Source organism: Oncorhynchus mykiss, chromosome 10 (genome assembly GCF_013265735.2).
Source record: "Oncorhynchus mykiss isolate Arlee chromosome 10, USDA_OmykA_1.1, whole genome shotgun sequence".
Classification (NCBI taxonomy): domain Eukaryota; kingdom Metazoa; phylum Chordata; class Actinopteri; order Salmoniformes; family Salmonidae; genus Oncorhynchus; species Oncorhynchus mykiss.
In genome coordinates, this window is record NC_048574.1 from 5,739,450 (window position 1) to 5,756,220 (window position 16,771).

The window sequence follows — 16,771 nt, forward strand, 5'->3', positions numbered from 1 at the left end:
ACTATTTTATTATCTTGTCATGCAATAAAAATATGAATTGACCAAAAAATCCACAGACCTCTGTGTCCTCATATGTAGTTAAGGCCATGCTTCCATACGCTATAGTCTATGCTACACAATTTCACACAGTCGACTCTGTCCAATACAACTTTAACTCATTACCTTGACTCGTTCTCTGTCCAATCTAACGTGACCCTGCTGTAAATCAAGCAGACAGATGATCAACACCAATCAGCTGCTAGGGATGTTAGATCTAATATGGACCACGGCACAATGGACTTCATCGGGTTAAAGACCATCGATTTTGGTTTTAAGTATCAGGTTAAGACTATATCAGTTAGACACATTTGATTTTGTAATCCAATACAGTTTGGATTTGTGTGCCCATGAAAACTATATTCACACCGTAACATAAGGAAACACTAAATGTCACATAAGCCTAGTTACCGAGCATTTCCAAACTCTCCATACAAAGAACTGTCAGAGCAACATCCAGGATTCTTACCGGGTTCAAGTTCAATGTCTCATTTAACTGATAAATGCTTAATATATGATAGAACAACAAACACGGCCATGAATGCAAGGTAAGAAATGTAGTGTTTTATGTCACATGATTTTGGACAAATTCGTCAAGACACCAACCATGAGAAAGGATTAAACTGAGTTTAAGATAGTAGGGTCTTCTCCGGCATTGTTTGGAGGTGTGGCTAGGCCTGTCACCACGTATTCTTGACCAGCCAGAGAGCTGTAATCGGTGGAAATACATGGCTCGGAATGCTCTGGTTTGCCCTCTTCATTGCTAGAATCAGCAAACTGGTCTCGTCATTCTCGGCAAATGAATGTCCTGTCATTCTCCACACCGGCTTCCTGATAGTTTGTGCCTCTTAAACATGGTAACAAATTTTTTCAAATCTCTATAGCTTACTTTTAGCCAAAATTATTTCCACTAGTAGTAGCTAGCTAACATTAACAGGCTAGGTTACTGCCTTAATCACTAATCATATTCATCACACACAAAATACAAAACAATAATTTAATTGGCAGATTCCTTTTTATTAATGTTTCACAATTGGATTATCCCAAATAAAAACACACACATCAACGTAGCTACCAAGGATAGTGGGACTGCACTTCGGGAGAAGGGGGAATGGGGTGGGGACGGGAACTGCAGCAACGCTATGAGCTGGTGGCTGGGGTGCTGCTGGCGGTGTTGTAGCCGATCAGGGGCGCTGGAGGGCGGCAGCCAATTGCCACCACAATCTTGCCTAAATGGAAGGCCGGCCCTGCACCTCTGACATTGCCTAAAACAATGATTTGCTATGTAGCTCTGATTTAATCTAGATCTAAATTAGGCCCTAATTTTTGTTCAGTTAACATATGGATTTACACGAGGCTAAGAGTTTTAATACAAATCCAATGAACCCCAGATCTCAGTTAGATCTTCCCAGTAAACACAAACATTCCTGCAATATTGGGCAGTTTAATGTTCAAATGGAGACCCAATTTTGTTTCCAGATAATGTTATCAGGACAACATCCCTGACTTATGTTGGAACCTCCTGCACTCTATCCTTCATGAATTCTCTCTCATTTGGGAGTAAAGCTTCTCTTTTTGCAATCTTATCCAGAATCTCAGACTCTGCCTTCATTTTCTTCAACCCTACGATCCGATCCTCGAAGCCTGGCTTGTGTTCGTCCTCCTCTGTGAGAATGAGTATCTCAATGTACTCCACAGTGGAGAGAGAGCTTGGTTTCAGGGCAACATCATTAAGTCTCTTGAGACAGTCAGAAGACTGCTTGATCAAATTCATCAGCGCGTCCTCAATCATATGAAACTCAACCTCAAGCTTATCCAGCATGTCCTTGGTTTCCATAGATTTGCCCCACGCCTTCATGAAGTTGTCCTTCAGTTCTTGGATAGTCTTTTTCTCAGTCTTTGTTTCATATGTCAACAATACTTTTTCCCTGTCGTGGTCATTGGAAGAGCATTTTTCTGGACATATGGTACAGTTGCCATCATCATCCATTACAGCACAACTTTTGATGTCATCCTCATTTGGGAGGAAGCAGCAGGTGTGACATGTGAAATTGCATATCTTGCAGTTTGTCGCAAAGTCCTGGGATAATTTGCTTCTCTTCACCTGCAGCACATTTACCTCAGTCTCAAAATGTTTGTTCTGTTTCATGTTCTCGTCCTCGTTCTCCAGACACTGTTTGAAGCATTTGATCTCACTTAGCTTTGACAGACCTGCTGTGATCTGAGGGGTCAGGCGTGTCATGGTCTTCTCCAGAAGCTCACGTTCTTTCAGAACGTTCTTTGTCAGGGTCAGATCTTTGCTCTCAATGCTTTCAAGTTCTTGGAAAAATTTCTTAATCTCCTTGAAAGTTGACCTCCATTGCTCTGGAGACTGGGCCTTATGATCATCATCAGTATCATCCTCTTCAGAGCTGCTCTCTGTCTCCTTTAAGAACAGAATTGAACTGTTGAATTTGAAATGGGTTGGTAGCCCCTTCTTGTTTTTCTTACAGGGCAGATTTGCAGCTTTGATGGCCTCTAGCACCGGTATGTGCTTCCCATCAACAAATGTCACAAGCATCAGGATGTTCTCAGCAACATCCTTTCCAAAGATGGACAGGATGGAATCAAAGATGTATCTCTGAGAAGGACTGAGACGAACAAGTGATGCCTGCACTACAAAGCAGACTGCATCAATGTGATCAATCCCTAAAGGATGACACAAGAAATTCTTCATCATCTGGGTGAGCATTTTATCTTGAGCAATTCCTCTGGTGTCTCCGAACCCTGGTGTGTCAATGATGGTCAGAGAATAAGGAATCTGAAAGCCTGGCTGGTTGTAGAGCTCATATGATGTCACAACCACAGTCTGACTCTCAGCCTGTGACTTGTTGGTCACCTCATGGATGAGCTTAAAGCGATAATAGTCTTCCCACTTTACCCCGAGGATGTAGTTTATCATGACATTGACCAGAGTTGTTTTTCCTGCACCTGTGGCCCCCAGAAGCAATATCACCTTGTTATTCCCTTGCTCAACTTTCCTCCCAAAAGTGTACTGGTCAAAACTTTCCTTTACACCAAACTTCTTTTCCAGATTCAGCCAGTGGATTGAGGGGTTGCCGTTTTCCACCTTCTGGGATATTTTTAGGAATTCCTCACTTTTTGCTCCTGTTGATTTACTCGTCTTCGGTTGGGTATCAGAGACCCTAAGGGTGGTCAGCACAGTCTCAGGACTGGGAAGACTATTCCCTGTTTCGCCACAGTTAGCAGAGACTCTGATGCTGTATGCAGTGTCAGCCTCTAGTCCTTCCAGTGTACTCTCTCTAGTGGTGGTTTTGATGGTGTGCCACATCTGATTGTCTATAGCCTTTACACTCTTTCTGTATTCAACCACATAACCAATGACTTCAACATCATCTCCCACTATGGTAGGAATGTCCCAGTTCACTCTGATACTTTCCGATTCTATCCTCTTCTCTGTGGGTGATCCAGGGGGGCTACATGGGCGGGTCCTGACGTATTCGGTCCAGTCACTGGAGAGGCTCACACCAGGTCTACACACCGCCTTGCAGCTAAAGCGGTACTTTTTGTACGAGTCCAAATGAATGATGGTGACCTGTTTAGTAGCATCAGATCTGACCTCGATCCACTCAGAATCAGCCTGCTCAGCCTGGTACAACACCTGGTACGACTCCACAGAGGTAACACCAAGGTTGGGAGGGTTGACTTGCAAGTGGACACAGTCATGCCCCAGACTCTTGATGGTGGGAACACCTGGCTTTGATGGCAGCTCAAACTGTGGAGTCAAAAGTGTTCCTCTTTCATAGACATGGATGGAGGATGCAGTGAGGAGTTTGTTTGGAATTGATGCAATGCAGAATGCAAGATTTTTCCTGCCTTCGTTTGACTCTTTGAAGTCTAGGAACAGATTTACGGTTTGCCTGGTTAGGGACGTTACCTCCCCCGAGTGAAACCACTTTTCTGCTACAGACTTTCTGGCTGTTTTGGGGTTGTAAGGTATCAGTGAAAAATCACTTTTTGAATCTTCCAGCAAGTAGTTCTCCAGGACTACCACATACTCTTCTTTCTCCTTCAAATAGGATAATGCAAAACACACAACATAATCATTAGCTTTATCAAGCACTAATCCATCCAATTCACTGCTTGAGTACACAACTTGTACCTCTTTCATTATGTCAAGGTAAGAGCTGACAACATTCATCTCTCTCTCTCTGTCGTCCAGGTACGTGATCATGAGGTCATTCTGGAATGGAGATCGTTCTTTGCTGTTGAGCATTTTGATCAGCTCTTCCTCCTCCATTCCTCCTCCTCTTATGTTGGGAAGAACCTTACAGAGACCTTTCTGGAACACCAGCTTGTACTCTGAGCACAAGTCCCTGAACTTGTTAAGCTTGGCTTTGAATTCAGGGAACTTGATAGCCATGTCTTCCTTCACCATGTCCTGGCATTGTACATCAGTATTGTCCAGTCCGTCCAAGATTCGCTGTGCTCGACGCACCAGGCTAACACTGATCTGCCTGACAAGCTGGGCAGCTGCAGAGTCCAGATTCTTGAGAGGATAGAGCCAGACAGTCATGGGCACAGCATGTTCTCCGTTATTCCCAAGCAGATGTGGCAGGCCAGCATACACCTTGATGGCATCTTCAAATGTGACAGGGTTGTTTTCTAGTGCAAAATCACCATGGAAGGTGCAGTTGAATTTATTGGTCTCTCTCTGCTCTTCCTCACTCATCTTCAAATTTCCCTTCCCTTCTATTGACATGAGAGGGATCTTTTTTATTGTAGCCTGCAGGTTTCCATGGATGTCCTGATGGTTTTCTCCTGAGGAAACCTCTTGGTCAAAAACGAAGAAAGCCTGCGCTCCGTAAAGCAGGGCAGTCACCACATGGGTTGCAGAGCCCTCTTGTAAGACATTACAGTATTTCACATTTCCTGGCCCCAGGTGGTCCATGGTCAACTGCTCAAAGCGAGTGGTGGTACGGTACTGCAGAGAAACCCTAGACTGACGCTTTGAAATCTTTTTGTCATGTAGGAATTCAGCAGAACCCTTCACACTGACTAAGCCACCAAGAAAACTGGCCTCAAGAGATGCAGACACATTCAAAGCTTCTGACTTGGCTTCACTTGAGTCTGAAGAAATTATTTTGAATTCAGTGTTCTGTTGTTTACAGATATCGATGTGTTTCTGCAGCATCTCAGAATCCCAGAGAGTGATACCTGCAGTTTAAAGAGAAGAACCAAAGAACATTTATTGTGAAATTTATATTCCAACGTGTACATGTGTGAATATTTCTATATGTAAACATGGTTTCCTTCAAATAACTAATTAAAGGTACATATTTAACTCAAAGTAAATATTCTAAGTGTCAACCCGTAGTTAGAAAACCTACACCTCCTACCCTCAGAAGTAAAGAATGCTCTGTAGCACCATTTGAACCAGTCTGGAAATGGGTTCTATCTGGAGCTTCTTTCAGGTCAAATAGAACCTTTGTTCCAAATAAAGAGTGCCATTTGGAATCAGAAAAGGTTATCCAGAACATTCCCCTACAGAGACAAATGGTGCCACATACAATCGTTAAGAAAGTGCCATCTTTGCCATTGACAGCATTACTACAATATGAACACTTCAAAACCAACTTGCTTGCCATCACCCTTTTGTCCCAAGTGCGTCCTCTAGCTTTTCTTACTCTGTGGTGACCATAGAGATGCACCAGAAAGATAATCTCTCTCTGCAATGACCGCTTCTGTGACAGTATCATAGAGGACTTAAGTGCCCAAAAGCCTGTTTTAGCATGGGCAGCTCCATTCAGGACTTTCACCATTTTGAAGAACTCAACTGGGAGAGACTTTCTTTCGGTTAAAGGATTATACAATTAAATCTGGGTCCCAAGGAGGGCTCAGGCAGAATAAAATCAGGGCCACCTGGTGAGGTTAGCATAGGGCTAACATATGCCATGTTATCTGATGGGACCAGCTACAATTTAGCGTTTGGTCACGGTCAAGCAAATCAACAATTCTAATAATCTGAGACGCATTTTGAGCTAGAGAAATTGTTTACATTTAAATGGTTGCTTATGTTCACAAGTATGGCCCCAATGTCTTCAACTGCTATGAGTGTATTATCAGTTAGTAAATAAACTGTAAAGGTGCAGACCACCACCTACTGTGTGGAGTGTCTATAGTCTGAACAGGTATAATGCCAAGGTTGGTGATTTACTGACATCTGCAGTTATGGAACATCTGTTCAGAAGTGCAATTCATTGGCTGACCCCTCCTGCTGATTCCTAAACCCATAGAAACTACTTTAAAATGGTGAAAGCCCTCAATGGTGTTCCTTGTTCTAGAACAGTGTGCCCTCTATCCAACTCAATGTTGGAAACACTGTCAATTAATTTAAGATGATGCATATTGATTACCTCTAAACCAAAGAGGAATAGTTTCCTGTACCTGGAATGAGGACATCTCTACGACAGTCATACAGCATCCCCAGCTGGAAGGGTCGGCCCAGAGCGGCTAGCTCGATGGTCTCCGAGTCAGACATGACTCAGTGTTCTGAAAACATATCAGGACTGGGGTTACTTCAGCAGCCCCAGTATTAGAAAATTTCAACAGATCATTTGGCCCTCAAAATAAAATTATTTTTGTTTTGCTCATTGCCCAGGCAATGCAGCGTGTGTAAAATTTCACTGATACGGTATGTTATGTAAACATTTGAGTCACTCACATTTTTTGTCCACCAGTCTTGTTGCTCTTTCTGAGTAGGAAGAGGACTCTGGAGCCCTGACGGTTGGTGCTCTTATTTCTTTGGATAAAACCCTTGAACTGCAGAAACACAAAGACACTGTACATGTTGATGACTTTCTGGCGGACATAATACAGTCTTAATTAAAACAATCCACCTAAAGATTTGACACCAAGGGTAAAAAATTTTAAAAAAAAAAATAGGAGACATGAAACTTTTCTGATCACAATTGTAACATCTTCACTCTGGAATCGTCCTTCAGCAAAACGGCAGCCACACCTCTGGTTTTTGCATTCAGCTTAGCTTTTTGATGAGGCTGGTAACCCTCAAATTCTAGAAGGGCTGTCAGTCAGCGCTCTAGATGATATTCACAGGATAGCTTCAAAATAAATTTTCAAAACTATATATGGTTTACTTTCTTGTTTGTAAATAAAACCGTACATCATTGTCATCATTTATGCAACTATAAGCCACGCTAGCATCATTGGGAGTTTCTAGAATTTGAAGACATTGGGTGCTCAGCTCCCCCCCAAAAATGGAATTTCAACAGCTAACTGTAGGAATTTGGTGCACTGAGATGAACATTGAGAGATGAGATATTAGAGTTCTCTTGTACCTTCCCACCTGCCACAGCAGACACTGCCAGTACTCAATTATAGTAGCTACTGTGGGTCTCTAGCCTGTAAAACTATTTTTACTTCAGTTTATTTAGCAAATGTCTTACTTTTTTAAACTCTGCATTGTTGGTTAAGGGCTCGTAAGTAAGCATTTCACGGTAAGATCTACACCCGTTGTATTCAGCGCATATGACAAATACAGTTTGATATGATTTGATTTTTGATCTACAGTGTATTGCCAAAAACCCCTGAACAACTTCAAACAGACCGACTTGCTCAACGAGCCAAACTGATTAAAGGATCCCACAGTATCCAAACACACACAGTGTAATAATTAGAATACATACAGCAGCTTTAGGTAATTGGCAGAGGGCTGAGCTGTCACGACTTCCGCCGAAGTCGGTCCCTCTCCTTGTTTGGCGGTCGACGTCACCGGCTTTCTAGTCACCATCGATCCATGTTTCATTTTCGTTTTGTTTTGTCTGTATTACACACACCTGGTTTCAATTCCCATATCATGTTCCTTATTTAACCCTCTGGCATACCTCTCTGTTCTGTCCGTGATTGTTGGTGTCTTAGTGTCACAGGCCGGCTCATAGCCTGTGGCAAAAATGAGGGGACACGAACAGGTATAGGCCAATCAAAAAGGTTCTTTATTACAAACCAAACTATTAACTTTAAACCAAGAAAAGGGAATGAGGTGTGAAAGTATCATAATGTAAGGTGTATGTAAAGTGCAGGGATGTGTGAATCTGTGTGTGTGAATTTGACTGAGTGAAAACTAAGTAAAACTACATAGGAACAAACAAAACAGGATCATACCTGGAGGAGCAGAGAGAGAAGAGTGATTAGTGAAGCCATTTAAATACCCTGAGCCCAGGTGACTCCAATCACTAACGATCCTCCTCTGCCTGCAGGAGGAACCGCCCCTGCACTGCAGAGGAGGGGCCGTGACACTTAGTGGTTGTTGTAGGTGTCAGTTTGTATGTATCTTCGTATTTGGAATATTGCTTGATTTTTAGTTGTGTTGCTCAAACCTGTGTCCTGCGCCTGACTCCGCTACATCTCTGCACCCAATCGCTGACATGAGCACATAGCAGACACCATCATTTTCTCTAGTCTCTTGTCTACCCTCCTCTCTAATCCTGTCCTGGTTGTAAAAAGTGTCAAAGTAAACGATTGTTTTAATAGTAATTTCAAGCTTTTTTTTAACCTGCAAATCCTTTGTAAACCATGTTTAACTCTTTCACTAATTAGAATCTATAGAGCAGTTTGAAGTGATTGAACCCACCTCTGTTCACTCTCCATCTACTCTGTCACTTTCTCTGTTGCCTCGTCTGTTGCTGTTTCAGGTTCTTGTTTGTTACAGTCTCTTTGTCTTTCCTCTTCTGGTGTCTCTGCATCATATCCTATTGTTGTGTTGCTGTCTCAGGTTCTTGTTTGTTACAGTCTCTTTTGTCTTTCCTCTTCTGGTGTCTCTGCATCATATCCTATTGTTGTGTTGCTGTCTCAGGTTCTTGTTTGTTACAGTCTCTTTGTCTTTCCTCTTCTGGTGTCTCTTCATCATATCCTATTGTTGTGTTGCTGTCTCAGGTTCTTGTTTGTTACAGTCTCTTTGTCTTTCCTCTTCTGGTGTCTCTGCATCATATCCTATTGTTGTGTTGCTGTCTCAGGTTCTTGTTTGTTACAGTCTCTTTTGTCTTTCCTCTTCTGGTGTCTCTGCATCATATCCTATTGTTGTGTTGCTGTCTCAGGTTCTTGTTTGTTACAGTCTCTTTGTCTTTCCTCTTCTGGTGTCTCTTCATCATATCCTATTGTTGTGTTGCTGTCTCAGGTTCTTGTTTGTTACAGTCTCTTTGTCTTTCCTCTTCTGGTGTCTCTGCATCATATCCTATTGTTGTGTTGCTGTCTCAGGTTCTTGTTTGTTACAGTCTCTTTGTCTATCCTCTTCTGGTGTCTCTTCATCATATCCTATTGTTGTGTTGCTGTCTCTGTGTTTTGTGCCTCATCTACTCCTCTGTTGCCATCTATCTCGGTGTCTTGTCTGCTGGGTCTCTTTAGTTTTGCAATCCAGAATGGCCAAGGGGGTACTGAGGTAGCTTAACTTGTTTTGGGCCTGTGTCTAGCTCACCTAAATCCTCCTCTTCCCTACCATGTGCCCCTAGCTGCTGCCGTTCAAAGTGCTCCACTGGCCTCTGAAAGGAAGAGGTGCAACATGTCATCAGATAGATTTAAAGGGTGACTGCCCTCCCTGATTTGGCCTCATTTCAGGTTTGGTTCATTAAGAACTGCTAGCAGCCATGACTGAACTCATCCATGAGTTAGTTTCAGAGTGTGGTTCCATGTGTGTGTGTGTGTGTTCGCAGGTGGGAAAAGTTAGCCAAATTAGTTCACCAATTAGCTTCAGCTGGCTGGTGTGCAACCTGACTTTGAATAGCCCATCTCCGGGGTTAGTTAGGGATCGTCAATAAATTACACAATATAAAGGAGACAATATTTTCATGTTGCACACCTTTTAGTTCTTATTAATGCTTTCAATATTTGCAAAGGCATTTATACAATTTACAGTTGGTTTGAGGTTAAGTCATTGACATTTGGAGCTATTGTATTTAACATATTTTACCATGTAAGGGAATAATTTACCTATGGTCCCTAACTAGCCCCATAGGGATATCCAAAGTAAGCCCAAATTTACCACAGACATTACGATCTTGGCCGCACAGCTGCACTCCGAATTGATGATTACTTGTGTGCTGCCAGCTGTGGATAGCTAGCTACACTGCATGTGCTTTCTTCCTGTCCTACAGTTACAAATAACACCGTTCAGATTATGAAATAGCAGCCTACCTTTTGGCTCTTGGTTGTTGTACCATACACTTTTAATTCCATAATTTGAATTCCAACTCCGTCCATCGCTGTTGTAAAGTGACTGCGATTCCAAAATGATAACAGAATAACCTACAATGTTTTTACAGCTTTACTCACGGGACAATGGCATACAACCCAGTGTAAGCATAGCCTATAGGCCTAGTGTTTACATAAAAAATAAAAAAAATTGTATTCATTCAGGTTCACAGTGCAGACCAAACCAGGGTCCCGTGCAAAACGTTTTGGTAGGTATACCTGTACAGTTACAGCCCTATCCTAGTATCCTACTATACTGACACAACAAGGGCAACTCAACTGTAAAGAAACATTTAAAATGTTCACATAACAGCGCAACACAACTCCAAACACGATAGATAAGAAGCTACATAGCCCCCTAGGCTTTATGAATATAAAGAGACTTGAGCCAAAGAAAAATGGACTTTTGGAATGGAATGAGTTGACAGACCTCGTCAGTTCTACCATTACATAACATATGAGGACACCATTTAAAGGCCTATGTATTTAATGTTTTGTTCCCTGTACAATATAACCACAAAGCTGGCCATCTTTTCCCCCCTCTTTCTGGCTGCCCTGCCCCTTCTTTCTGGCTGCCCTCCCCCTTCTTGCAGGTTCCCCTCTCAAAAATGCAACAATAGAAAAAGTAAGTGACTAAATAAGTAGCTAAATGGAAAAAAAAGAGTAAAAATAAAAGCACAATTAAATTATTTCACCAATGAAATAATGGGCAGTTCTTTACAAATAGTTACAAAGCCTATATGGAAATAACACGAGCCAAGCATGTTTACATGTAGAATGATATAGGTTATAACACCTATGATTAATTTCATTTCATCAGTTCTCCCACCTCAACATTGCTCATTTTAAAAAGGGTTAATTATGTTGCACCAAATTTCAGCTTCCGTCCACATGGCGGCGCTGTGTCGCTGTCAGAAGATATGTGCTTCAGTCAGAACCAGTTGCTCATCTCTTCGGTCTCAGCTAGCTACAGAAGCTAGCTACAGAAACTAAACCCATCAAATACACTTGCTGGAAATAACGACTTTTCCTAATATCATGACTTCTATCAACATCCTTAGCTTTCCCATTCACTAAATATACTGTTAAATAACTCAGACTGACATCCAACACCTTTAGGATACTGAAACTTAACGCTCACTTATTAGCATTAGCCTACCCTTATGCTGATGGAGACTAGTTAGCTACCAACAACCCTGCAGCTAACTCTGCTGCTGCGCTGACTTTTCTGACTGTTCCTCATTCACTACTCAACCCGCTATTGTTTTTTTTTGCCTTTTTGGAAGAAATTCTGAATATCCATATTTGTTGTGTTATGCTAAGGTGTTTTACTGAGTGATGGGATTGACATCTAACCAGTGCTGTAGGGGTGGGGTCAAGGGACGGGAGCGGTCCACTGCGTTGTGAAATCTCTACCAATCACAGCAGACACTGAGTCACATCAGGGGCTTCTTGCAGTGCCTGCTACTGCCTAGCAAAGTATATTGGATAGTTTATTTTAGTCATTAAAATGTGCATAGCGCAACTGATGTGTGGTTATGGAAACTCATATCAGAAATTTAAAAATTAAATAACAATACCATCAAAATGGTCGGGGCTGGACCCCGGAAGCCCAGACCTAATGACGCCACTGGCTAACATACTGGGTATGGATACATGTTTATAGAAAACATGCCTTGCATTGAATGCCGGCCTATAAGGGAGTTGAATGTAAATACTGAATGTAATAAATCCTGAATAAACTGTTTGCATTTTTCTGTCAGGTGTGACGTGTCAGAGAAGAGATCGGACAACAAGGCATCAATAGAATCTATTTATTCCAAAGCTACAGAGGATTCTCAGATATTGACAGGCATTGGTTTTGTGGATATTAAAGGTATACAATGATTGTGTGCCTTGTTCAATAATTCATTATGTGGATCATTTAACAGTTTATGCCTTTGTCTCTTAATATGTGGATACAATTTATACAGTTTTCTGATCTCCTTTTACAATCTCTTTTTCCAGCTGAATTCTTGTCTTTTCATTTTTCTCTCGCTGTCTATTGTGTTCTATTACTTTTAGAGTTTCCTTCTCACGCTCCTGTCTTCGTTTTTCTGCCATCTTTTGTTCTGTTTCCATTCTCACTTTCTCAGCAAAGAGCTGCCTGTAATCCTCTTCTGTCTTTTTCTTTTCCTTCTCTGCTTTCTGTTTTTCCTTCTCCATGTTCTGTTTTTCCTTCTCTGCTTTCTGTTTTTCCTTCTCCATGTTCTGTTTTTCCTTCTCTGCATTCAGTTTGTCCTCCTCTGCTTTCTGTTTATCAGTTCTGGCTTGATCGCGGTCTCTCTCTGCGTTATCTGCTCGATCTTTTGATGCATCTCCACCCATTCTCTTGTTGATCTTGTAGGTCTCTGACTTTCTTAGAGATTAGATATGAAAATAACCAAAAAACAGACAGTGAATGCTTTTGCTCTCAAAACAGTATTTTTTGTACTGTATATTTGGTACTGTTTCCTGAAGAGTGTGTTCCAGCTTCTACTACATTTTGTTTTGATACACGTGGGTTCTTAGACTCAGTAGAGGCTATTCATGTATTTGTGATCCACTTAGCAGGATGGTCAAACAAGGCTAACTTTGTTTCTTTAATACCTTGAGACAATATGACAACCGCCTCTGTTTATAATCTACAAACACTGTAAATAAACATTTGTAAATATGTTCTTAATTGACTAGCCTCGTTAAATAGTTGAAAAAAAATGTAAAATATATTGTTTGTGAAAAAATATAGATATTTTCTCATCTGTCCGTTCAAGTGAAATGGTGCTGGGAGTATAAAGTAGTAGTCATGCTGTCTTCCACTGAGTCTCTTTCCAAGTTGGTGAATGTGTAAATTCAACATGATTGCGTTCAAGTGCTTCTAAATCTCAATAGTAATTCAGTACACTCAAACTAGCTAGGCTTCAGTAAGTTATTGCATACAGATTATTTTCACTCCATCAGGGATACAGTACACAGACAGGAATAATATGAAAGACAATCAAATTCTCTCCTTGAGCGTTTTCGCGTTCAAGGACACCCGGATATTTGGCTGATAAAGATCCAAAACGAGTTAAAGGCTTGAACCGAAGCCAGTTAATTAATACATCTCAACAAAAACAGAAGAAACTGTAGCTACTTTGAAGAAACAAATATAAAATAGATTTAGATTTTTTTTATTTTTAAATGGTTACCACAGTGCATTCATTATTCCATGTGTTATTTCATAGTTTTGATGTCTTCACTATTATTCTACAATGTAGAAAATTGTACAAATAAAGAAAAACCCTGGAATGAGTAGGTTTGTCCAAACTTTTGACTGGTACTGTATGTAAGTGCTATTGTAATAAAGATGTATAGTGGCAGAACATCCCGCGTCTTGAAAGTACGTCTTGGAGAACATAAATCCACTATTAGAAGTAACAAAATATCACCTTGCCAGTTGAGACACTTTATAGAACACAGAACACAATCATCAAAAAAGTTCATCCACGTATATGTGGTGACCATGACAACAAATTACTACAAAGAGAAGCCATGTGGATGTATACATTAAATTCTGTATCTCCACATGGTGTAAACTAAGCATTAGACTTCACCTATTTCATTTAAGCCACATTTACACTGTTAAACAAGAACACTGTCCATATCAGACCTTATCGTTTATGAGTTGGCCCCAAATATTTATGAACGGCTTTTCCTGATATCCTTTGTGAATTGATACGATGTATTTAGGTGAGCGGACACCTGGGGCGATTGATTTGAGTTGCCCTTCGTGCCCGCTCCCATACCCTATAATTCTGTTTTTCTTTGTAACTAATTTGTATACAGGTAGATCAGAAAATATACATCACTGATGTGTCAACCCTGAATAGAACCACCTGCTGCTCATCTTTTGTTCTTTACAAACGCTGTTTTGAATTCAAATAAAGTTGTACCTACACTGAAGGCTGTAAAGCCGAAACGTCTGTGTACGCTATCCCTGATGCAGTGAAAATAATTAAAAATATTGAATAATGAAGTAAGCTTTATGCGACAACTTTGAGTGTGAATCTTTTTGTTGTTGTCTGGATTTGCTGTTTTTATACACTAGCAAAGCTTCTGGAAGAGCGCGATGGTTCCCTTTTGTTCAGTAAATTATCCTCCTTATTAAAAGCTAGTCTCGGATTGGTACATACATTTTTGGACATTTAAATTGACACAGAATAACCATACATTTTTGAAGAATATAACTTAAATACCCAATTAGAACCCCACATAAACCCTTATTTTACTCCATTATTAGTAAATGTATTGTAATGAAACAGCAGTGAGCAGGTCTCGAACCCTCGACCTCCTAGCCCGACGAGGTCCGTCGGGCTATCTACGGTGCCGCAAAAGCGGCATGGTCGATTTCCGCGCTAATAAACACAGGGTCGTTACAGTATACATTAAAAGCATGGTTAAAACGATGTCAGTCTTGGCATCTAGAGCACTGTTAATTTGACAGGGATTACATTCCCCTGGCCCCATCCTTCAGTTGCATACCACAATAAGTGGAGAAACGCACGATTTGTATAGTATTTCTCAAATATAAATTCAAACTAGAATCGACATTTGGTGAAACAAGGCAGCGATATTGTTTTGGTAATGAAACGGAGGAGAGAAGCATCCGGCAGTGGGAATTTGTTTTGCAATGATGTCCGATGTCGAACAAAAAAACGTATTTGTTTAAAGTAATTTCTTCGTTGTTGTAATATCCCAAACGGACGTGCCAGTTTCACCAACTACAGATTGTAACTTTAATGATTTCCCGTAAAGGTTTTGCTAAGCAACCATTTAGGCCTACCGTTGAAATAAGGGTTAGTAGCCTACCTTAAATCAACGAAGCTTGCCGATGGATGTCAAACAGAATAAAATCACAAGTAGATGTTCAAAATTGAAGCCAAGGATGCGCCAGAAAGTATGAGATGTTTCTCTACCAAGATGTAGACTGGTGTTTGACACACTCTTTTATAGACCAAATCACAGAGTTTCTAAACCCAGAGGCGCAACATCGCAAGATTTCCAGGAACGCTTCTGAAATAGACTAAACAGAAGAGGCCGGGGTTTGGGGCTTGAGAAGTTAATGAGAGTGAAATATCTTCCTTAGTTATGAATTTTCCCGAAATAAAAAGGCTCAACCAAGATTCGAGTCAATGTCTTAAGTAGTTGAACATGTTATTACGCCAACCTCGTGAAAGTGATAAAGTGACACGTTTTAATTTTCGTCAAAAACAAGTTTATATCGAAAGACTGCCTTTGATTTGACGGGTTGTACATGCGCAGTACGGCAAGAGACGACCGTTAGACCGATGCCTTGTTTCTACGCCTGAGAGTCACTAGCCAACGTCAACATGACATCCCCTACAAGTGTAGTCGGGATTTCTGTTGGAGAGAAGCAGTTTTAGCTTATCTTCATACTGTACTGTCTTTGACCAAATCTCTTTTTATTGTAAAACACGTGACCACCCCACACCTACAATCTTCTTGTAAATCATATAATGAGTAAAGGTCAGCTTCTGTGGTAACATTGGAGTAACATTGGAGACAGAGTTTATCCTCTACTCTTGAAGTACTCCCTCATGTGCAATTTAACAGTCAGCCTATGGTCTCATGAGTCTTCTCAGGTACCCCCTGTGGAAAGGCCAAGTACCCCCAGATGTCCTAGTACCCCTGGGTAGGAACCAAGGCTCTAGTGGATACAGACTGCTACAGTAGCCTACTGGTGGTCATTGAGTAGATCAGATTAATTGTATTTCTGCTTTGTATGCTACTTTGAGTACAGTACAACTCCAGTACAATTATATAAACGTTATTACATTGTCCTTACTGCAGAGTAAGTTTTGATTGACATTCATATAGGTACAAAATAACAATATAATCATTGGCAAAGTGTGAATAATGGACTTAGGCCATCAGTTGGGAAATAAATTCCAATTGGTTCTACACCTCATTTGGCTGCCTTTCGTTCCAGTTCTCTGCTGCCTGTGACTGGAACGAATTGCAAAAATCGCTGAAGTTGGAGACTTTTATCTCCCTCACCAACTTCAAACATCTGCTATCTGAGCAGCTAACCGAGCGCCGCAGCTGTACATAGTCTATCGGTAAATAGCCCATCCATTTTTACCTACCTCATCCCCATACTGTTTTTATTATTTTATTTTTTTATTTACTTTTCTGCTCTTTTGCACACTAATATGCACACTAATACACACTACCTGTACATGACCATCTGATCATTTATCACTCCAGTGTTATTAACCTGCAAAATTGTAATTATTCGTCTACCTCCTCATGCCTTTTGCACACAATGTATACTGTATAGACTCCCCTTTTTTTCTACTGTGTTATTGACTTGTTAATTGTTTACTTACTCCATGTGTAACTTTGTGTTGTCTGTTCACACTGCTTTGCTTTATCTTGGCCAGGTCGCAGT

At 40.9% G+C, this 16,771-nt stretch overlaps 2 protein-coding genes across 7 annotated transcripts in view; one reads left to right on the forward strand and one right to left on the reverse strand.

Annotated features, from left to right (window-relative positions):
* The window catches only part of LOC110533272 (stonustoxin subunit alpha-like), an 83,991-nt gene that overhangs the window by 9,524 nt on the left and 57,696 nt on the right, over positions 1–16,771 (forward strand). The gene's annotated exons all lie outside the window — the stretch shown is intronic.
* LOC110533276 lies at positions 1,033–15,995 on the reverse strand. Of its 6 annotated transcripts, none has more exons than XM_036989541.1 (5): positions 15,169–15,702; positions 7,941–7,995; positions 6,761–6,858; positions 6,484–6,588; positions 1,033–5,253 (listed from the first exon to the last, which is right to left on the reverse strand). In XM_036989541.1, the coding sequence occupies exons 4-5, from the start codon at positions 6,575–6,577 to the stop codon at positions 1,544–1,546; spliced, it is 3,804 nt and encodes a 1,267-aa protein (XP_036845436.1). In that variant the 5' UTR covers positions 6,578–6,588; positions 6,761–6,858; positions 7,941–7,995; positions 15,169–15,702; the 3' UTR covers positions 1,033–1,543. The 6 variants fall into 6 exon arrangements, 5 of the variants coding, with proteins under 5 accessions (XP_036845436.1, XP_036845432.1, XP_036845434.1 ...); XM_036989537.1 differs by lacking the exon at positions 15,169–15,702 and adding an exon at positions 8,687–10,835; XM_036989539.1 differs by lacking the exon at positions 7,941–7,995.

Bases quoted from the DNA above. Each gene is read 5' to 3' on its own strand.
- LOC110533276 (XM_036989539.1), bottom strand. From the start codon at position 6,577: ATGTCTGACTCGGAGACCATCGAGCTAGCCGCTCTGGGCCGACCCTTC. The intron at 5,254-6,483 runs GTACAGGAAACT...TTTAAACTGCAG, and splicing joins TAGAGATGTCCTCATTCCAG to GTATCACTCTCTGGGATTCT.